Genomic DNA, 22006 nt, shown 5'->3' with positions numbered 1-22006 from the left:
TAGCAAGGTACAAGGCCTACATGTACCTAGGGCATTTTTTTTTTTCAGGGCTTACTAAGCTTAATTTTCCTTTTAACCCTAAATCCCCATGATTTTAAAACCCTTTTACTATGACAACCCTCATCAGCACTTGGGGGTGGCACAATTCCAGTGGCACAAACAGTGTCTTGAGGCCACTTCACTCTGTTATAAATGCCTAATGCAATGGTTGGCTCTCACAGTTCAGAGATTAGTATTATATGTATGTTAAGGAAAGTCTATTGACTTATAGTTGCTTTATTGTGATTTGTTGTTCAGATGTCCTCTGTTCTCCCCATAGTCCATCTTCCCCAGCCCATACAGTTGCCAAGAGAGGGCCTCAGTAGTCCAGGCATGAGGAAGGAGGGTGTGTACCTGTGCCTGTGCATAAAACATTTGAGAAAAGGGCGAGCTTGTTACTAGGAAGTGCAGCATGACAACACCTCACCTCCCATCAAGTGGCAAGAAAGAAACCTCCACGGATGAACGGCAAAGAGTTGACTGACAGACATTGGCAGGGGCCAGGGTTGCCTGAGGAAACCCCAGGGGTACAAAAATCAGAGCAGCCAATTTATAGGTGAGCTCATGGCTGCCGGGGTTGCCAACTCCCAGCATTTCACCGCCCTTTTTCCTTATTCAGACCTTTGTTGTATTTTGTTAAAGTTTTTAGTAAACCTTTAAAATCCTTAAAAGTGAATGTCGCTTCTCACAACTCAGAGAGTAACATCCTCTGGGAAACCACCTGAATTCTTTCCTGCAGTGTGCTGAGGGCTGCATGGAGAGAAATATTCAGGAAAGGGAGGCTCCAGGGGAAATGCTCAGGACAGCCACGGACTGCACAGAGGGACATTAGAGTGGTGGGTCTGCAGGGAGAAGTCACAGCTGCCTCCCTTCTCAACCACCCTGAGGACCTGGACAGGGCTGTGCCATGCCCTGGGCACTGACCTGGAACTGAGGGATGTGGCAGAGGCCTTTGGTGTCAGGGATGTTGAGAAGGCTGGGCAGTGTCACTGTGAGACCTCTCTCAAAGCCCCTGGAAAGGCCAGAGCCATCCCAGAGGGTCCTGGGCACTTGGGAAGGACAGACATAGAACCAGTCTGCAAACAGGGCAGGGAGGGGATGGGGACAGTCACAGACTGGTCAGACTCAGCAGGGAAGGGGATGTGGCAAATCCTCCTGCAGCCATTCCAGGCACTGGCAGCACAAGGCAGGGACTGCAGAACCCATGTGGGAGGGAAAAGAAGGGGATGTTGTTTGCCCAGACCTTAGCAGGGTCTGTGACATGGTCTGCTGGGTCTCCTCAAAGCCAGATTGGAGAGAGATGGGCTGAAGGAATGGAACGTGGGGTGAGTGGGAATTTGGCTGAACAATGAGGGTCAAATGCTGTCCATGGAACAGAGTCCTCCTGGCAGCCACGCCCTGGTGACATCCCGCAGTGACCAGCCCTTGACTACAATGGAATATTCATATATTCCCTGTGTCATGGGACAAAATGCACTTCCAAGTCCTTTGTGGATGATGCCAAATTGCTGGAAACCCTTGCGCAGCTGCATCTGGTTAATGCTGCCTGCTAGAGAAAAGCTGAGCAGAACAACACTGGCGGGTTAAATGTGTGCGGCCATCAGGGGCCCAGCGAGCCTCTTTCTCCCTCTCTCTCTGTGATCTCCCAAACTTAAGGCAAAGGAGACACCCAAGTTTTATAGATGCTCATGGCTGAAAGAAATTAAAAAGCTCAGAGAGTCCACAAAGGCCTATAAAGTTTTATTAATTCATTATGCATTTGGCATAGAAACTGGGATGTCAGTCCCTGAGCTATAAAAGGGCATGTCAGTAGGTTTTGTATAAAGACACAAGAGGAAAGGTGAAAGGGAAGAGAGACACAGACAGGAGAGACACAGAGATGTGAATCAGAGGGGCAGAGAGAAAGGAAATTAGAGAGAGAGGAGATCCCCAGTCCTGGTTCCAGCATTGATCCAGCCATTGGGATGTCCAGGGTGCTGGGGCACAAATGTGCCTGGGCTTGGTGGGAGGACCTCTTCACTGATCACTTTTCCCTGCCCTGGCAATAAGTGTCTCACTTTTGGTGCAAAAGACTTATCACGTGCAGTTTGTTCTGCTGAACCTTTCTGGAAATGGCTCAGAGGCTTTGGGGGTCTTTGGTGGTGTTAATCCCCCCACAGTCCATGCCCACTTCTCATTCCTGCACTTGGGCCATGTCCTGCTTATGCCCAGGAGCCAGAGCAAGGATGTTTGTCCTGGAAAAGTTCTGCCTTTATCTGCATGGCCCCTTCTGCAGCCACAACCTGTTCTTCCTCACAGTGTGTTATTGCCAAGAAGACTTGGCTGTCCTTACCAATCCTTGGTTGGTCCCACAGCCATCCAGTTTTTGATGTTTGGGACAGGCAAACCAGGTCCTGATCTTCTGGGCTTCTACACCCGCCTCAGCAAGGGCCTCAAAAGGAAAAGGCCACAGGTGGAAGCAAAGAAAAAACAAATGAAATTAATCCCCTATTGCTGATTCCCATCAGCAGACAATGTCCAGCCACCTCCTGGCAGGACAGGATCAAGAACGTGTACTTTGTGTTTTGTGTGAGAAATGTCTTGGTAGAAAACATCCACAGCCCTCCCTGCCAGCCCTATCCTCTTCCTTTCCCTCAGTTTATTGCTGACCATGACATTGCATGGAATGGGAGATCCCTTGGGTCAGTCCAGCCCAGCTGTCCCCTCCCTGTGCCCTCAGGAACACTTGCCCACCCCCACCCATGGTCTGGGGGGACTGCAGACATGGCCTGGGCATGGCAGGGGCAGGGCAGGGCTGGATATGGCAGGGCAGGGCCCGGGGGCAGCGAGATGGGAGTGTGCAGCCTGCAGGGACACAGCAGAGCTGTGGGACAGCGCAGGACAAGCTGCGCTGGACATGGCCAAGGGCCCTGGCAAGGCTGGCAGTGGCCAGGAGAAGCCAAGCCTTGGTGCCCTGGGGCCCAGCAGCGTCTTGCCACCAAGGGCTGTGAGGAGGAGACACCTTGTCCTGAGGCACTGGGGCCTCCTGGCACAGCCCCAGCCAGGCTGGGCACTGCCATCCCTTGTCCTGCCCTCAGCACCCCTCCATGTGCCAGTGCTCCCGGCAGAGCCCTGAGCAAGCGGGCAGGGACAGGATCTGCCTTCCCTGGGCTGGGGCTCAGGCCTTGGCCTTTCTGCTGCCTCCAGCCAGCCCAGGCTCTGCTCAGCAGCTGAGCTGCCCACACAGAGCCTTTGCCTCCCTGCACTCCTGGCCTGGGCAGCCTTGGGCAGCAATGGCCCTGGGCCCTCCTTCATGCTCCCAGGGACTGCAGCTTCTTCCAAGGACTTGGGCTTTGCCTTGGAGTCCTGAGAGCTTTGTGCAACCATGGCCTCCAATTATCTGCTGGAATTAGTCCCTGGAGATTCTTTGTCAGTAGCAACAATCAATGGGGCTCATTAATGCTTCAAGGTGCTGCAGTTCTTTTAAGGTACTTCCCTTTTTCCTTCCCACACTGAGTCTCTGAGAGGTTTGTGCCATCCTGGCCTCCAATTCTCTCCTCCAACGAGTCCATGAGGGGTCTGTGTTGTGGATGGACCTCAGGGGACCCATTCATGCTTTGAGACACTTTGGGTTTTCCCTCGGACTTTGACTCCTGGTTAGGTTGGCGCAATCTCCTCTCAGGCCCTGAGCTTCCAGGGCTCAGCTCTAAATGCACCACGGGACTCACTGGGATCAAGCAAGTCCTGACAAACCATGGCTCTGCCCAGATCTCCCTCTCCTCTAGTGCAGTCCATTAGGAAGGTTTCCTGCAATACTGATGGAAAACTATTTGCAAACTATTTCCAATAAATCCACATTCCTCTTTGAAGAGTATATTTTATGATTGTTCTATTTAAAGCAGAGGTGGCTGCAGCATTCAGCGACTGATATTGGCCCAGGGACTCTCCTGAGGATGTCTGGCCTAGTCAGAGAAGCTGTGCCTTGAGGTCTGAGGCAGTGTGGACAACCTTGCTCCACATAGCCCAAGCCCGTCCTGTCTCTGCTCAGTCACCTGGGACCTGCTGTGCTTGGAGAAATGGCTGCACTCAGGCAAAGAGGGGTTTTCTTCTTTTATTTTTTGAGGCAATCTAAAACTCCTAAGCTTCCCTATTTAAAACAGACACACTCCTCAAGTGTGTGCCAAGTCCTAGGCACCTCAAGGATTTTCCCCTTCCCCAAGGCAGAGCCCTGCAAGGAATGATGTAGACACACAGGAAGTTCTGCAATGAACACAAATCCAGAGTTGGCTCAGGGCAGAATGAGAGCAACTCCTGAAGGACAGACCAGCTTTGCACTCCTTGCAGCTCAAAGCTCCCAGTGGGTCCTTGGGAGGTGTGTGAGTGACTCAGGAGTGAGGGAAGGGAAATGCAGAGAGCCCTGGAAGTGCTTCTGTGCAGACAGGCTGTGGGGAAGGGCACCGCACACCTGCCCTGGGCCGGCTGTGAGGGTGGATCATCATCCCAACCTGCACTGGCCATTGCAAGGGACTGCTGCCATGGACACTGCACCGAGCCCACTGCGCCAGCCCATTGCTCAGGGCTGCTGTCACTGCCCAGAGCCAGAGGGGAGCCCTTGCTGTGGGTTTGTGCCGTGGCCGCCTGCCCTGTGCCGCGCGGGCCGGTCAGGCGCCGCGGAACCAGCAGCAAACACCAGGGCCAGGGCCAAGGCTGGGTCAGGCAGACAGAAAGGGGCAGTGCTGGGCACTGTTTGCATGGCAGCCCTCACTGGGACACCACACCTGGGTCACCTGGCCTGGCAGGTGCCATGGAAACCCCTGGCAGGGACTGATGGCACAGACCCTGGCACTGAGACGCTGCTGGGCCGGGTGCTGAGCACAGGGCTGGGCACACAGAGATGCTTTTGCTCTTGCTCAGCTCCCACTGAGCCAAAGCCTGGCCTGACCCTCCTCTGGCCACGCTGGAGAGGGGCTGGGGCTGCGCGAGAGCTTGGGAGGGGACACAGCCAGGACAGGTGGCCCCCACTGACCCCGGGGATACCCCAGACCATAGGGCATCACGCTCAGGGTATAAAGTGGGGGGAACAAGGAGGAAGGGGGGACATTTGGAGTGATGGCTTTTCTCTTCCCAGGTAACACTTAGGCTGGAGGGGGCCCTGTTTCACCAGTGGGCAGGGTCAGCACCAAAGACACAGACACCAAGTGAAGGAATTGTGTCATTTATATCATGCACAGCTGCAAAGAATTACAAAAGGATAAGCTCAGCAAAGCACATCATCATTAGCAAAGCATTACAAAAAAGCTCAGCAATGCATCCAGTCATTGTTACCAGAGATTGCCTGGAGTGATTAAGGAAAGATCCATCACCAGTTAGCCTCAGGCTTTACCATCATCCACAGCCACACATCAGCTGGGGGAAGCCAAGGACTGGAGAGCCACTCCCAGACACTGGGAATTCCTGCAGGTGCCTCCACCTCTGCAGCCAATGAAGCTCCAACCCCAAAGCTGGGAGAGGACCCAGCTTTTACACTGTTTAACAAACAAGCTGGCATCACTGCTAGTGTGAGAACATCTGCTTTCATTCTCCTGACTGCTTTCTCCCAAAGCCTGGCCAGGGCTGAAGGAGGAACCAAGGGAGTTGACTTTGATCCTTCACCCCCAAACAAGGCCACATGGGGCTTTGTCTGTTTCTAAATACAGAAAGATAAATCCATGTTTTATCAAGGAACACATACATTGATTATGTTGTTAATCATGCTTCGTTAATGAGTGGATACAAATACAACATTTGCTTGGAAGGTTCATCTAGAGGTGACCTTTGCCTCAGGACCTGTTCAGGCCTTGGTACTTTGATCGGTCCTGAGACCTACAATCAACTACAACCTTCGTAACAATTCTTTCAGTAACACAGCTTACATTTAAGTATTAAGCAAAAAGGCATCTCCTCTTGTTCTACAATTAAGTGCAGTTTAAGTTCATTACTCAGAGCTATTCACATTCCTTTTAAAACATGCTTAAATTGTTGCTATTCTCCCTTATTTACCAAATGCCTCTCTTTTCTTGATACTGTCTCTTTTAAGGAAGGTCTCAATACTCCACTTCCCAGCACAAAGTGTCCCAGCAACTCACCAAGTGCACACACTGCAATGATCACAGGCCCTGCCACAAATGCATTTCACAGCAGCCTCTAATTTGGCAGCCATGAAGCCAATCCCACCAAGAAAAATTTTCTTCTTTCTGCCACTCTTCTACTGCTCTTTCTGTCAAGGTGATTCCTGACTGTTGGCCTTCAAACCCATCACTGCTAGCAGTGCAACATCCTCATCCCCTGATAGCCCAGGTTCCTCCTTGGCCAGCAAGCAGATAATCCAAGGCCATGCGGTTCTCTGGAGTCCCCATTTGTGTTTGTTGGAGCTCATAGGATGTGCTATTGGACATTTTAACAGCATCATTTGCTACCTCTTCTAATAATCCATTCAGCTCCTTCATGTCAACTCCACGGGACAGGGCAGGGCACATGGGGCGCAGGGTGAACCAGAATCTTTTGCTTTCTAAAACCCAAGGCACTCTTTGGGAGGAAAATGTTCTCTGGACCCTAAGTCTTCTGTGTGCTTGTTGCTGAAGGAGCCTAAATGGTGGCCCTGCAGCTGGGAGTGGTGTGACACTGACACTGACCAGCTGCAGCACCCCAAGTTCTACTGACATTGGCAGTGATGGTAAAGCACAGAAATCTTCTGACACTGTAGCCTCTAGAACTATAACAGGGTTTGGTTTCTCCTGACGGGAAATCTGAGTGAATCCTGTCTCACTGATCATTGTATTCCTGTGTCCCACAGCAGAGTTTTCTGTAACTGTCCCTTCATTGACTCCGTTACGAGGCAGAGCCCATTGACAGAGTTCTGGCCACCACACAGGGTGAGCCCTCCAAGGGAACCCCATTCCTCCCAGCTTCAGCTGAGAACATACCCAGCAATTAGTGACACTGAGTGCTTTGGCTACCTTGGTCTTTACATTTTCAAAACATTTTTGATGACTGATCCCTTGGTGAAACTCTGGAGGTGTTTTGGCAAACAAAGGTTCTGGCTGACTATCAAGGTACAAATTACAGACATCTGTAGTACTTTAGTGACACCGTTCTTCATTCTTTTTGCTCAATCTCATTCAAGTTAGGAACAATAATTCTGTTGTCCATGGAGCTGGCACCTTTTTAATTCCAGAATAATGCCCACAAGGTCCTTTAGTGTTCAGCTTTACCATGTTATCTGTGGGTAACAAGGCTTGGTGGGGCCCTTTCCCTTTTGGTTGCAAGAGGGCCAGAACCTCTATTTAGAGAAAAAAAAAAAAGGAAAAAGAAAACAAACCCAATTAGATGAATTGTAAAAGATAAAAATAAAATCCAAGTGTTAGTGAAACAACTTCTGTAACTTTGCATTAAGAGGTAAATGATCTTTTTAAAAAGAGAACTCAGTTATTTACATTGTAAATGTGCTGATGGCATGGATCCATCTTACTGACCTCAGCAGCCTTTTTTAAAGTTTTTGGGGCTTGTTTCCAACGTTGTGATTTTAAATTGTGGTCAAAGCAATAGGAAATTGATTGGGGCCCTTCCAACTCCAGACAGGACTGGAAATCTAAACTCTGTCAAACCCCAAATTCTTTAGAAGATGACCTTCCTTCTCACTCTGGGAATGAGCTGCACATTCCCTCTGAAACTGTCAGGGGTTTCTTATGGATGAAAAATCCCACTTACGGCTTTTTGCTCTGGTTTGGAAGTGGGAAGGGCAATTCTCCATCCATCAGCTCCAGACTGCACTGCCTCAGGAACACGGCTCACTTGCCAGCTTTGGCCACTCATGGCACTTCTAGAGGAGGAAGAAAGTGAAACTACACAATTACAGCCAAAAAGAAATGAAGAATGAATAGTGGAGATCCAGGCATTCCTGCAGAGATTCAGGGGGTCAGCTGGGACTGTGGAGAGTTTGGGTCCTTGCCAATTGAATGTGTGACCCCAGCTGCAATCTCCTGGCCTACAGGAGAGTCTCACTCACCTGCCAAAGCAGAAAGCTCAGGCACTGTGCTCAAACGGGCTCATCTGATGCAAAGCTGTCATAGCAATGTGAGGGCAGAGCCAGCCCAGCTGTGCCCAGGGCAGAGCCCAGCAGAGCCCTGGCAGAGCCCAGGGCAGCCTCAGCACCCGCAGAGCCCGGCTGCAAGGAGAGAAACCAGAAACCACCCGTCAGCTGAAGGCTCCTGTCCCCTTGTCCCAGCTGCCCACAGAGCCCAGGCCATGCTGGCTGTGCCCAGAGCCGTGCCCAGAGCTGCCCATCACTGCTGCCTTTGGGAGCAGAGCAGGAGGGCAGGACATTCCCAGCCTGCAGCCAGCCACAGCACATCCAGCCCTCAGCAGCTGCCCAGAGCAGGAGCCTCCTTGTGCTTGTTGCCATCTCCCAAAAGCTCTGATCCCACCATGCCAAGCAGGCCGGGACTCACCTCATGACATCCTCTGCTGGGAGAAAAGCTGGTCCCAAATGATGTCCTCAGCCTTCTCCAAGGGCACGGCCCATCCACGCTGCAGCTGCTCCCAAGCACTTCCCAATCCCGACTGGACCTTACATTGAACGCTTCCTCGAGAAAAACAAACAACAAACTGTTGAAAAGTGATTAGAGACAAGGGGAAGCAAGAAAAAAACTCTTATCTCTGTCAGGGGTCTGAGGAAGGCCCAACCCCCACATGCTAGGGAAAATCCCACCCATGGGGGAGAGAAGCCCACACTTTCTTTCTTCCCTCCTGCACTGCCTCCCAAAATAACAGTGATCCCAAACCAAACAAGGGCAGTGGAGCAGCCCAAGCCATTCCTTGCCTGCAAAGCACAGCAGCCCCTGCACAGGTTCTGGAGTCCCACCTCTGCTCCCACCATGGGGGTTTGCTTGTGTTGGGCTGGCTGCCCCAGCCCCAGCCCCAGCCTCAGCCTAGGCCATGCTGGGTGGTGGGGGCTGTTAGCAGGGCCAGGAGCCAACTCCCATTTTGTATCCACCCCAACCCATGCCCCCAGCCCTGCCAAAAAGCAGCTGGGCAGCCGACTGAAGTTGCATCTGCCCCAGAACAAGGAGAACCTTTTGTTCCCAGCCAGTCTGAGCAATGCCCAAATCTGGGAGCATTTCCCCGGTTGTGGACTCATCTGCAAATTCGCTGTGGAGCCTGGCTTTGGAGAAGGTGCCAGAAGCCCATCATCTTCAGCTGCCAGTGTCCAAGTTGAGGAAGAGGTTGTCATCCTTGATGTCGTCCTCGCTGTCTCCAGCAGCCCCACCTGGTACAGCTTCTCCAGGGGCTCCTTCTCCTTCCCTGGGGGTCAGACCAGGCTGTCAGGGCTCTGCCCAGGGCCCCAGCTGTCAGGCAACTGGGACAAGCAAAACCACCTTGGATGGCAGCCACCAGTGCTGGGCAGAGCAGCTCAGCTCCAGCACAAGGGCTGCGTGTTCCCACCAACAACCCCAGTGCATTGATATAGACAAGGAAAAAAGTCTGGGTTTCCTTGCTTCTGATTGCCAGGGCATGTGTGGAGCTGTAACTTACCAGGGCCCTGCAGCAAAGTGTGCATGAGGCTCTCTCCCTTCATCTATGACAGGTGAATATCCTGTATCCATGGCTCACAGAACAGGTCTTCTAAGGAAGGTCTGTCCAAGAAGTGCATGGATAAGCACCACCTGATAAGTTCTTGGCACTCTGGGCAGAGAAACCAGAAACCACCAGTCAGCTAGAGAAGGCTCCTGTCTGCTTTGCCCCACTCTTCCCATGCCCAGGCCATGCTGCTTTTGTGCTCCCAGCTGGGCCTAAACTTTCCCATCAATTCCCTGTTGTGGAGGAGAGCAGGAGAGCAGGACATGTGCCACCTCCTCAGCAGCTGCCAGAGCGAGATGCTCACGAGCCCGCTGCTGTCTCCCAGCACTGGTATTCCCCCGTGGCCAGAGATGAGGATCCACCTGGAGAGAGCCGCTGTGGCAGCGAGAGCTGATGGTCCCAGCTGATCTTCCTGCCCCTCCTGAAAGGGTGCTGCCCGCAGACCATCTGGTGCAGCAGGATGCCCAGGGACCAGATCGTTGCTGCCTCGCCATGGTACCAGCCCAAGCGGGTCCATTCCGGGGGGCTGTATGACAGTGTCCCTGTGGAATACAAATGGAGTTCATCAGGGGGATGCTGCTGCTTCCAGAGCCTGGCCCCAGCATCCCTGGGCATGCAGGGGCTGCCCCAGTGACACACGGAGTGACTGCTGCACTCTCGCCAGAACCTGGGATTGTGTACAAACTCAGGGCTGGACAAGAAGCCACTGGTGTTGGAAGAGGGCAGCAGAAGCCCCAGCAAGGCCTGACCATGACATGTAAAGCAAAAACCCATTCAGGGTTGGGGGAAAAAACAGGTCCTTATCCTCCCTGCCTGCAGTGCCCCAAAAATATTATGAAGCCAATATTTTATGTTTTCATAAAATATTATGAAAACAAGGTGAGTGGAGCAGTCCAAGCCCTTCCTCTCGCCTGCACACCAAACTGGCTGGTGCACTGGTCCTGGCCCCCTCCTCTGCTACCCCCACCCACGGGTGCTTTTGTCAGGCTGGCAGCTGCTGCTCCAACCCCAGCCCCAGGCAGAGTGGTGGGTGAAGGCTGCCAGCAGGGCTGGAAGATGCCTCCCCACCCAGCCCCGCTCAAAAGCAGCTCAGGTAAAGACTCAGTACCCTGACTGGCAGCAAAAGAGAGAATCCTCGCTGCCACACCCAGCTTGGCCTGTGAGATGTTGGGCCATGAGATGGTAGGACTGGGAGCACACCCCTGCCCGGGCTCACCTGCAAAGTCAGTGTAGGCTGTGTCCTGCAGGTAGGTGCCACAGCCAAAGTCGATCAATTTTGCCTGGCCAGTGGCCAGGTCAACCAGGATGTTCTCTGGTTTTATGTCACGGTGCAGGACCCCGCGGCTGGTGCAGTGCCGTACGGCCTCCAGCACCTGGCGGAACAGCTCCCGTGCCACCTCTTCAGACAGGAACCTCCGTGCCCGAATGAAATGCAGGAGGTCCTGAGACCGCTCCGGCCGCTCCAGCACCATCACGATGCTGTTGGGGAGCTCAAACCACTCCAGCAGCTGGACCACACCAGGGAAGCCGGTGGACACCTTGTCCAGCAGGACGATCTCTAGAGGTGCGCTGGTGCCGTCGGGCTGCGGGAGGACCACGGTGCCACCAGTGGGACTGATGTCGTGCCAGGGCAGGGGAACCCCTCAGCCAGCCCGGGATGCTCTGCGCCCTGCGCTGGCCCCACGCCCGCTCCCCATCGAGGCGTCCTGGTGGCTTCCCCCATGCCGGGCCTCGCCTCATCCCCGCCCGGCACGGCCCGGCTGTTCCCGCTGGCCCCGCTCACTCACCAGCTCGCCCCAGCGCCGGACGCGGTTCCGTGGCACCCTTTTGATGGCCACCTGCAAGCCAAAGGCAGCAGCGGGCTGAGCTCGCCGCCCGCCCTGCCGAGCCCCATCCTCCTGCTTCCTTCTCCTCATCCGCCTCGTCTTCCTCTTCCTCCTCCTCCTTCTCTACCTCCTCCTTCCTTCTCCTCCTTCTCTTCCTTCTCCATCCTCCTCCTCCTCTCCCTCCTTCCTCCTCCTCCTTCTCTTCCTCCTCCTTCCTCCTCCTCCTTCTCTTCCTCCTCCATCCTCCTCCTCCTCTCCCTCCTTCCTCCTCCTCCTCCTCCTCCATGCCCGCCGCCGGCCCCGCCGCTCACCGGGGCGCCGTCCGAGAGCCGCGTGGCTGCGAACACTCTGCCGAAGCCGCCGCGCCCCAGCAGCGAACCCACTCGGTACCGCTCCTGCAGGGCCTCCTGCGCCTTCCCTGCGGGCGGGACGCGGCTGTCAGCGCTCGGCCCGGGGCCAGCAGCGGCCCCCGAGCGCCCCCCGAGCGCCTCGGGCCGGCCATCCCCAGGCCTTCGGTCTCGGCAACGGGACACGGGAGGCTCGGGGCCGGCGGCCGCGCTGCCGAGCGGCGGAGCTCGGGCCGGGGAAGCCGCAGCGGGGGCGGCGGGAGCGGCCGTGCCGCGTGTGTCCTCCGCGGGGCCCGGGAGGCGCCGGCGCCGGGGCCGGACCCTGCGGCGGGGCCGGGGCCGGGCTCGGGCCAGGCGGAGCCAAAGGGCGGCGATGCCGGCCCAGCCCCAGGCACTGATGCCCGCCCGGCAGCGCCACCGCCAGCACGGCCAGAGCCGGGCGGAGGCGAGACCGCGGCGGGGCGGGCGGGGCCGGGGACGGGGCAGCCCCGCCCGGGGCCGGGGGCGGGCCGGGGGCATGGCCCGGCCCGGCATGGGGAGAAGGAGGCGGGGAGAGGAGAGGGACACCGGGGAAGGACACCGAGGGGAAGGTGTCCGACAGCGGGGGAGGGAGAAGAGAAAGAGAAAGAAGAGAAAAACTGCTTTTGCTGCCGCTGCTGCCGCCGCTGCTGCCTCTGCAACTGAAGCACCGAGGCCGTTTGTCCGCGTGTCCGTTCCCCGCTCGCCCCACGAGCCCCACGGCCGAGCCCCGCGCGCCCCGGGGACAGCCCCTTCGTCTGTCCAGACACGGGAACTTTGCAGTGTGGAGCCCAGATCCAGAGTCCTGACTCCTGCACACTGGCAGAGGAATCCCCTCTGCTGTGTCGCTGCCGTGCATTGTCCTTGCTGAGGCTCAAACACCCTTGGGGCACATTCCCTTGCTGTAGGATTCCTACCTGACCCAAGCACTGCACTTATGTCTCCAGCGTTGCTTTCCAGTAAAAACAGGGGAAGGAAAACTGCGTATAGCTCATGGTATTTTACAATGTTTATAACTTGCTAAGTGACCCATCTTAGAGGTGAGATCCATTTGGAATTCATGGCATGGAGAAGTCGTGCAACATGGAAAAGGGGAGCATAGAAATAAAGAGGAAAACATCTTAGATACTTTCTTTCATTTTCATTTCACTTCTGCAACGCTGTTCCACTTCTCCAGGAATCTTCTCCTCTCTGCTCTTGACAAGAACCTCTCATGGAGAACAAGGTTGAGCTTCTGTCCCAAGATTTGCCACCTGCTGCAGCTTCTCTTGGCTTTCCACACTGCACTGTGTATGCAGCACAACTTTTGCAGCAAAGCAGGCCAAGTGTTTGGAGAACTTGACATGTCCTTTCTTTTCCTGGGGGGCTGGGGAGTTGTGCCACTGGTGAAGTGGCACAATTGTGACTGTTTGTACTGGTTTAGGGCAAATTTTGTGAGGAAACCTCCAAAAGGAGTCCGTCTACAAATCAAGTTCAAGCGGCCCTTCTCCCTACTATTTCAGGAGAAGACTTCCCTGGAGAAAAGTGGAAAAAACCTGTTTATTTAATAAGTAAAGTGTTCACAAGCATGAATAATATGAAATAAACCCCCTCAGAGTTCTGAAGAGATGGCAATTAAGAAAGTCCTTTTTGTGGGTTGTAGTTGGCTCACTCGGTCTCTTCTCAGTCCCTCTGGCACTGGAATGCAGGGTCCCAGACCTCGGTGGGCCACAGGTGTGAGCTGCCAGTGTTTTTCTGGGTTTTCAGTCCAGAGCAGGTTTAAACAGTTCCAAGAAAAAGGAAAGTCTGTGATGGTTATTAAATTGTTCAAATGTTCAACTCCTGTTTGTTGGCAAGAAACCTTTCTGTGCCTTTGAGTGTCACCATCCCTGAGCCCAAAGGACACAAACCCGATGAGTTGTGGCTCCCACTGCAGGGGCACTTGGACCTTAGCTCTGCACAGGAGAGCTCTTCATCCACTTTCTCTCTTTTCCTCCCTCTGGGCATGGAGGAAGCTCCTGACTTCAGCATGTGACTCGTGTGTGGAAAGAGCAAATTTGGGCAGAATCGGGGCAGGGAGGGTTTGGGGGGACCTTGGGATCTGTGCTGGGTACAGAAAGTGTTTTCCATTGCTCGGAGACTGGCTACTGTGCAAAGTGGATTTAATAGCCAGCACAGGAATGACTTCTGCATTTGATGGAGCTGTGTCTTCCCTTGGCTTTGTTGGCTGACAAGAATTGAACATCCCTCTGTGTCTTCAGGCAGCTCTTACTCCAAGGAAAGCAGGTGGGGGTTGGAGCCAAGGAGCTGAAACCTGCAGGTGCAGCCTGGGCTGGAGGGAGCTCAGATTTGCACAAGGCTGCTCTGAGGGCCAGGGCTTGGATGGGGGAAATGGTGGGGTGGGGGTAGGGACAGAGTCTGATGGATTGTCAGCCATCAAGGGTCTTGATTTTCATATCTATTTCAACTGCATGAGGAGGTACTTGGATTCAGTGTCAAGTGGAGATTGCACATATTCATTTATGTGGAGTAAAAAAATGAAACAGGACCTAACAAATCTTTTCTGTGTCTTTGTAAAAATAAAGCATTCACTTTGAATACACTACTAAAGCCTGCCTAATTAATCACAAAAGATTTGAAAACTTAAATCAAATTATTCCCAGAGGCTTGACTTGTTCAAGTATTCTAAATGTTAATGAGCTTTGGGGCACTATTTCTCCAGTGAATCTAACTCAGAGTACACAAATTATTGTAATTCCTTTTAAATGTCTCCTTGAGAGAGTTGCTTGGGGGATGAGGGTCAGGGCTTGTGTGTCCTGCTTGGCACAGCCCAGGCAGGGCTTTCACAGCCCCATCCCACACTCCATTTCCCAGCTGGAGCCGCTGGTGCCTCTGAGTTCTGCTGCGCCAGCCCCAGGGAGGACTTGGGGTCATTTGGTCACTCAGGAGCTGGGCTGGGAGCTCCAGAGGTGGCTGTGGAGCATTGCCTGTGCTGTGCCAGGGACTGGCAGACACTGCTGGGCTGGGATAGAGGCTCTGGGGGGATTGGGGTTCCAGGGCAGGGCAGTGCTGGGGCTCCAGGGCCGGGCAAGGCTGGACCTGCCCCTTCCTCCCTCATACACAAAATGTTTCCAGCCAACAATCTCCTCCAGTCTTTCACACCAGGCAATGTTGGAGTTGTAATCCCTATTCTGGACATAGGCACCTGGATAAGAAGAGTTCTGTTCCATAGGAAGGAAAGCACAGAGCCCCAGTGTTTGGAAGGCAGATGAGAGCCTCACAAGGCCAAGGTCAGCCAGACTTGTCAGGAATGGCAGATTGTCTGCAGGCAGCCTCTGGATATAGGGAATTTTGGAGACAGAATCCCAATTTTGGCCATGGGCACCTGGAGAAGCAGGACAGTGTTGCAATGCGGGCAGCCTCTCTCGCCGTGATACCCCAAGCGGTGGAGTGCTGGGCAGTGAGAGGGAAGAGAACGGGCGGCTGCTCCCCCTGTGAAGCTCTGCAGCCCCACTTGGCGTGGGGAGGCAACACGGGACTTGGGGGTGAACAGCATGGTTTTATTCAGTGAGCCCCAGGACCCTCTGGGGAGGGCGAACAAAGGTTTTATACCAGAACTCAAGAGGCGGGGTATAGGAACAGCAACCAGTGAGGGTACGCCTGGGGAAGAGTCTAAGGAGGGACTAACAGAGCACAAACCTATCAGGGGAAACAGGGGAGAGGAGTAACACAAAGTAACCAAAAGGGTGTTGTGCCTCACTAAATAGACAGGGAATGCTCTGGAAGCAGGGGAGGAGGCTACGAGGAGTGACAGGGAATGTTCTGGGGAAAGGGGCAGGGAAAGGGAGGATTGACAACTTGGAGGGGAGGGGGGTAGGGAAGAGCTTGGGAAGATTGAAAACTGGGGAAGGGAGGAGATTAGGGGTTGGGGGTTGAACATACACAGAACAAATATCAAACTAAAGAAAAACACACAACAGGACAATTCTTTCCCATAGGAAGGAAAGCATGGAGCCTTCCCCAGTGTTTGGGGCACAGATGAGAGGTGACGCTCATGAAACCACTGTCAACCAGACTTGTCCTGGCAATATTCCTATGGGAACAATCCCTGGATAAAAGGACACTTGGACGTAAAATCCCAGTTCTGGCCATGGGCACTTGGAGGAGAAGGAGAGTTCTTTTCCACTGAAAGGAAAGCAGGGAGCCCCAGTGTTTCCTGTCCCAGTGAGCCCCAGTAGCAGAGGAGAAGAGACCTTTAACATGCCAAGGTCAGCTGGACCAGTCAGGCAGTCCATGGGAGGCCAAACCAGCCAGACCTGTTCTGTGTTCCTTTGGTTGCATGGGGTCCCACAGTGTTACAATAGCCCCTGGGTTCCATGAGACCTCCTAGTTTCACAATGGTTCCAAAGATTCCATGAGGCCATGGAGTGTCCCAATGGTCTCCATGTTTCCCCAGGCCCCACAATGACACATGAGTCCTCTGATCCATGAGGCCCACAATGTCACAATGGACCTTTGGACCATGGGGGTTTGCAGTGTCACAATGATCTCCTTTGGCTCCACAGTGTCACAATGGACCACTGATGACACGAGGCCCCCACAATGTCACAATGGTCCTCTTGGTTCTGTGGGGACCCCAGGGTCACAATGGTCTCACTGGTTCCATGTAGCCTCACAGTGTCACAATGCTTTGCTGATTCCATTGGGTATCATAGTATCCCAATGGTCTCCATGATCCAATGTGTCCCCCAAGTGTCACAATGGTGTCCATTGTTCCATGGTGCCTCACAGTGTCACAATGGCCCCTTGGTCTCACAGGCCCCACAGTGTCACAATGGTGCCCAGGTCTCACAGGCCCCACAGTGTCACAATGGTCCCTTGGTTCCATGGTTCCTGTGCTGGTGCATTCCCTCCTCCCCTTCTCAGGCTGCCCTGCCAGCTGAGAAATGCTCACTTGGCCTCAGTCTTGGCCGACAGCCCCTGGGCTCAGCTCCTCTGGAGCTCATCACAAACACACTCTGCTCCAGGCACTGCTGCTGCCCAGCCAGCTCCTGGTTACTTTAGGAGCAGCCCTGGGAATTGTTTGTGTCCCCTCAGTGGCACAACATCCCTGTTCTCACCCTGCCAAAGAAAGCTGCTGATGCCAAGTGCGGCCAGGATGAAACATGGCTGGGACTGCAGCCCCTCTCTTGGGGCCCTACAAACAGCGCTCCAAAAGGAGCCCTTGGAGCTCTCCTGGGCCAGCGACTCCCTCTGAGTGGGGCCTCTCCGAGCCGGGAACTCTCCCGTTTGCTGAATTCGGGGATCCCGAAACAACGAGGGAGCCTGGGCCGATCCCCCCACTCCTCCAGGCTCAACCCTTCCCTGCTGGGGAGATGCCAAAGCATCCTCAAGGAGCATTTCCCTGCCCTCAGGGGAATTTCTCACAGGTGCCTTGCACTGACTCTCTGTATCTCTGTGCACACAGGAGTGCCTGTGCTGGGGAATGTGGCAGAAATGCTGCTCTGTGAGGGCTCTGAGTGCCCTGGATAGCTGAGCCAGTCAGGCCTGTAAGTGAGGTCAAGTGATGCAGCCTAAGCTAAGTTAAATGCTGCTAAGAGTTGTTCTTTTGCTATAAGTTATAAGCTGAGCTAAATACTGTTAAATTATATTGCTCTGTTAAATTGAAAAGTCGTAGGTTATAAGTTATGTTAAATACTGTTAATATCTGTTCTTTTGCTAGATTTTGAAGTTGAAGGTAGAAGTTAAGGTTAAGGTATAAGTTAAGTCCTGTTAAATTTGACCTCTGTTCAGCTTTTGGGCCATATTCCTTTTATCCTTGCCCTCATTGTCCTATGTGTCACACAGCCAACTGTGAAGTCACACAGCCCTTGCGATGTCACACAGCCCCTGGGATGTCACACAGCCACAGTGATGTCACACAGCCCACTCTGAGATGTAACAGGCCACCTGGGATTTCATACAGCTGCTCTGTGATGTCACAGCCTACTCTTTGAGGTCCCAGTCTGCTCTGTGTTGTCACAAAGTCTGCCCTGTGGCGTCACAGCCCAGCCTGTGATGTCACAGTCTCCCTTTAATGTCACAGCCTGCTCTGTGATTTCACAGTCAGCTCTGTGATGGCACAACCCACTCTCTATTGTCTCAGCCTTCTCTGTGACATCACACAGCTGCTCTGTGATGTCACAGAGCCCTTATCTATGATGGCAGAGTCTTCTATGTAGCCTCACAGCCCATTCTGTGATGACACACAGCCAGCCTGAAATGTCATAGACAGCTTTGTGACATCAGAACCTCTGTTGTGATGTCAAACCTCCTCTGTGATGTCACAGCCTGCTCTGTGATGGCAAAACTCACTTATCATATCACACAGCACCTCTGTGGCCTCACAGACCCATCCTGTCATGTCACAACACCTTCAGTGATGTAACACAGCCACCCTATAATGTCACAGCACACTCTATGATCTCACAGCTTGCTCTGTGATGTCCTACAGGCATCCTGTGATGTCACAGCCTGCTCTGTGATGTCACATAATCACAGAAACACAGAATTACTGGGTTGGAAGAGACCTTTAAGGTCATCAAGTCCAACCCATGCCCTAACACCACCTCAGCTGAATCTTGGCACTGAGTGCCACATACAGTCTTTTTTTCAACATATCCAAGGATGCTGACTCCATCACCTCCCTGGACAGACAATTCCAGTACTTTATCACCCTTTCCATAAAAAACATTTTTCCTAATATCCAATCTAAATTTCCCTTGGTACAGCATAAGACTGTGTCCTCTGGTTCTGTCAGCTGCTGTGAGGAGAAAGAGACCAACCCCCACCTGACTGCAACCACATTTCAGGGAGTGTAGAGAGTGGTAAGGTCACCTCTGAGCCTCCTCTTCTCTGGGCTAAACAACCCCAGCTCCCTCAGTTGTTCCTCACAGGACTTGTGTTCCAAGCACATCACCAGCCTTGCTGCCCTTCTCTGGACATGCTCCAGGTCCTCCATGACCTTCCCAAACTGGGTGGCCCAGAACTGGACACAGCACTTGAGGTGCTGCCCAACCAGGGCAAGTACAGGGGAAGAATCACTGCTCTGCTCCTGCTGGCCACACCATTCCTGATCCAGGCCAGGAGCCATTGGCCTTCTGGGCCACCAGGGCACACTGCTGGCTCATGTTCAACCGGCTTTACACCAGTGCCCCCAGGTCCCTTTCTGCCTGGGCACTGACCAGCCACACCATCCCCAGCCTGTAATGCTGCAGGGGGTGTTTGTGGTCAAAATGCAGGGATGGGCACTTGGATTTACTAAGCTTCATCTTATTGGACTCTGCCCATCCCTCCAACCTTTCCAGGTCTCCCTGCAGAGCCCTCCACCCTTTGAACAGATGGACACACGCTCCCAGCTTAGTGTCATCTGCAGATTTACTAATGAAAGGCTCAATCCCCTCATCCATGTGGTCAATAAAAACATTGAACAGAGCTGGCCCAGCACAGAGCCCTGAGGGACACCACTGGTGACTGTCCCCAGCTGGATGCAGCACCGCTCACCACCACTCTCTGGGCCGGCCATGCAGCCAGTTCTGAGCCCAGCACAGAGTGCTCCTGTCCCAGCCGTGGGCTGCAGCTTTTCCAGGAGTGTGCTGTGGGAGGCAGTGCCAAAGGCCTTGCTGGAGTCCAAATAGACACATCCACAGCCTGTCCTGCATCCACCAGGAGGGTCACCTGGTCATAAAAGGAGACCAGGTTGGTCAAACACGACTTACACCTCCTAAACCCCTGCTGCCTGGGTCTGACACCCTGGCCATCCTGTAAGTGCTGTGTGGTGACACTCAGTGTTAACTGCTCCATGACCTTACTGGATACTGAGGTCAGGCTGACTGGCCTGTAATTACCAGGATCCTCCTTCCCACCCTTGCTGTGAATGGGCATCACATTGGGCAGCTTCCAGTCATCTGGAACCTCCCCAGTGAGCCAGGACTGCTGGAAAATGATGGAGAGCAGCTTGGCAAGCTCATCTGCCAGCTCCCTCATCGCCCTGGGGTGGATCCCATCTCGTCCCATGGATTTATGAACATCCAAGCAGCTCAGCAGTTCTCTGACTGCCTCCCCCTGGATAACAGTGGCCCACTCTTCTCCCTGACACCATCTACCAGCCCAGGAGGACAGTTGTCCTGAAGGCAAATCGTCTTCTCACTAAAGACTGAGGCAAAGATGGCTTTAAGCTCCTCTTCCTTCTCTCCATCTGCAGTTATTAAATTCTCTTCCACATCTAATAAACAACAAAGGTTGACCTTACCCTTCCTTTTACCATTAATATATTCGTAAAAACGTTTTTTATTAGCCTTTACTGAAGTTGCCATTTTAAGTTCAAACTGAGCTTCAGCTTCCCTAATTTCTTTCCTACATTGTTGCAGAGGATAGATAGATATGATTGTTATCTTAGCTAGCCGAAGGTCACTTCTGCCCTTGGATGAATCCTGGAGTGAAATGGACTGTTCCATCCCACCCCCCAAAAGATTGTGGCTCATCCTGCATCTCTGTACCTGCCCCTAAAACATCAGAGTCTGTAACCCCATTGGCCCATGCCTTGTCCCAGCCCACCTAGGAGCCCCTGATAAGGGGGCTCCGAGGGTCCATATGGCCTCTTGGACTTTCTCCCTGGCTTTTGGACTTCCTCCCTCTCTTGGACTTTCTCCCCTCTTCCCCTCCTGGGGCTTCCCCTCTCCTGAACCCTTCTCCTTTTGTCTCTCCCCTCCCCCGTCCTCCTAAGCCTGGCCACGTGCTACGCCTGAGAGCACGAGGCTCGGGCATTCCTGGATCCCCAATAAACCTCTCTCCCCAAGAGAAAGCTTCAGAGATCTCTGCCTCCCTCCACCCACACCGTGCAGGAGAATAATCATTTCACACTACATGCCTTAGCAGACCCATTAAACACTTCCTGAGAGACCTGACCCTCCTTCCAAAGATGATACATCCACTTTTTATTCCTGAGTTCCTCCAAAACCACCTTCACCATCCAGGCTAGACGTTTGCCTTGTCAACTCATCTTTTGGCACACAGGGACAGTCTGTTCCTGTGCCCTTGAGATCTCTATTTTGAAACACGCCCACATTTCCTGAACCCCTCTGTTTTTAAGGGATGCTTCCCAAGCAACTCTCTGAATAATTCTCCTAAATAGACCAAAGTCTGCCCTCTGGAATTCCAATGTAAAAGTCTTATTAGTATTCCTCCTGACTTTACCAAATATTGAGAATTTTATAATTTTGTGATCACTGTTCCCCAAGCGCCCTCCAACCACCACATCTCTCACCAGCCAATCTCTATTTGAAAACATCAGATCTAACACAGTCCCTCCCCTGGTAGGCTCACTCACCAGCTGCGACAAAAAATTGTCCTCCACCAACCCTAAAAATTTCCTGGACTGCCTCTTTTTAGCTGCATTGTGTTCCCAGCAGATGTCCACCAGGTTGAAATCACCAACAAGAACAAGGGCTGAAGTGGCCGCAGAGCCGCGCGTGGAACTGGCGGAAGGTGAGCTCGGCCGACAGCCCGTCCCACAGCCCCGCGCACTCCTCGGGCTCCGCCGCCTCCTCCAGCCCCAGCACCCGGCACAGCGTGCGGCAGTCCTCGCCGGGGATGCGGCCCGCCCCGGCGCGGCCCAGGCGCTGCAAGATCTCCTGCAGGTAGCGGTCCAGGCCGGTGGCCAGCACGGCGATCTCGTTCTCCACGCCACGCTCCAGCCCGTAGTGGGAGGCGAGGGCGCTGACCAGCCACTGCGTGCGCCGGGCCGGCCGCCCGTAGGGGTCCCAGCCCTCCGGCGGCTCCATCGCGCCCGCCCGGCCCGCGGCGCTGCCCGAGCATCCCGAGCGCCCGCCCGGCCGAGCGCTCGGCCCCGGCCCGCGGCGGGGCGGGACGGGCGGGGCGGGGCCGCCGCCGCTCCAGCGCCGCTCGCCGAGCAGCGTCCGCCTTTGTCCGGCACCAAAAGGGATTCCGGCAAAGCGGCCCGGTGCCGCCCTGCTCCGTCTGGCTGCCGAGCCTGCGCCCCAGGTGCGTCTCTCATTTCTTAACTCCTTTCTCCCCTCTGCTTTCTCTTGAACGCGAGCAAGACAGCAGCATCGCACAATCCACTTGGGCAAGTAAGGCTCGTGAATGAGTGAGTGCTTCCGCTAAATTAAAAACCCAATATGCTTGAAAGCCAACCTTCTGTTC

General features: G+C 53.9%; 1 protein-coding gene across 1 annotated transcript; it reads right to left on the bottom strand.

Moving 5' to 3' along the window:
• Window positions 1–9631: 9631 nt before the first annotated feature.
• Window positions 9632–21624, bottom strand: LOC144247838 (serine/threonine-protein kinase pim-1-like). The gene is made up of 6 exons (XM_077789495.1): window positions 21275–21624; window positions 11771–12200; window positions 11421–11471; window positions 10850–11216; window positions 9996–10175; window positions 9632–9738 (listed from the first exon to the last, which is right to left on the bottom strand). Exons 1-6 carry the CDS (start codon window positions 21622–21624, stop codon window positions 9632–9634), a joined length of 1485 nt encoding a protein of 494 aa, XP_077645621.1.
• Between the last annotated feature and the right edge of the window lie 382 nt (window positions 21625–22006).

Source organism: Lonchura striata, chromosome 34, assembly GCF_046129695.1.
Source record: "Lonchura striata isolate bLonStr1 chromosome 34, bLonStr1.mat, whole genome shotgun sequence".
Taxonomy (NCBI): domain Eukaryota; kingdom Metazoa; phylum Chordata; class Aves; order Passeriformes; family Estrildidae; genus Lonchura; species Lonchura striata.
This window is presented reverse-complemented; position numbering and strand designations above follow the sequence as displayed.

Coding starts and splice junctions, on each gene's coding strand:
- LOC144247838 (XM_077789495.1), bottom strand. CDS start 21,624: ATGGAGCCGCCGGAGGGCTGGGACCCCTACGGGCGGCCGGCCCGGCGC. Junction 11,217..11,420: donor TCCGGCGCTGGGGCGAGCTG/GTGAGTGAGCGG, acceptor GTCCTCCCGCAG/CCCGACGGCACCAGCGCACC. Junction 9,739..9,995: donor GCCACAGCGGCTCTCTCCAG/GTGGATCCTCAT, acceptor TTCTCTGCCCAG/AGTGCCAAGAACTTATCAGG.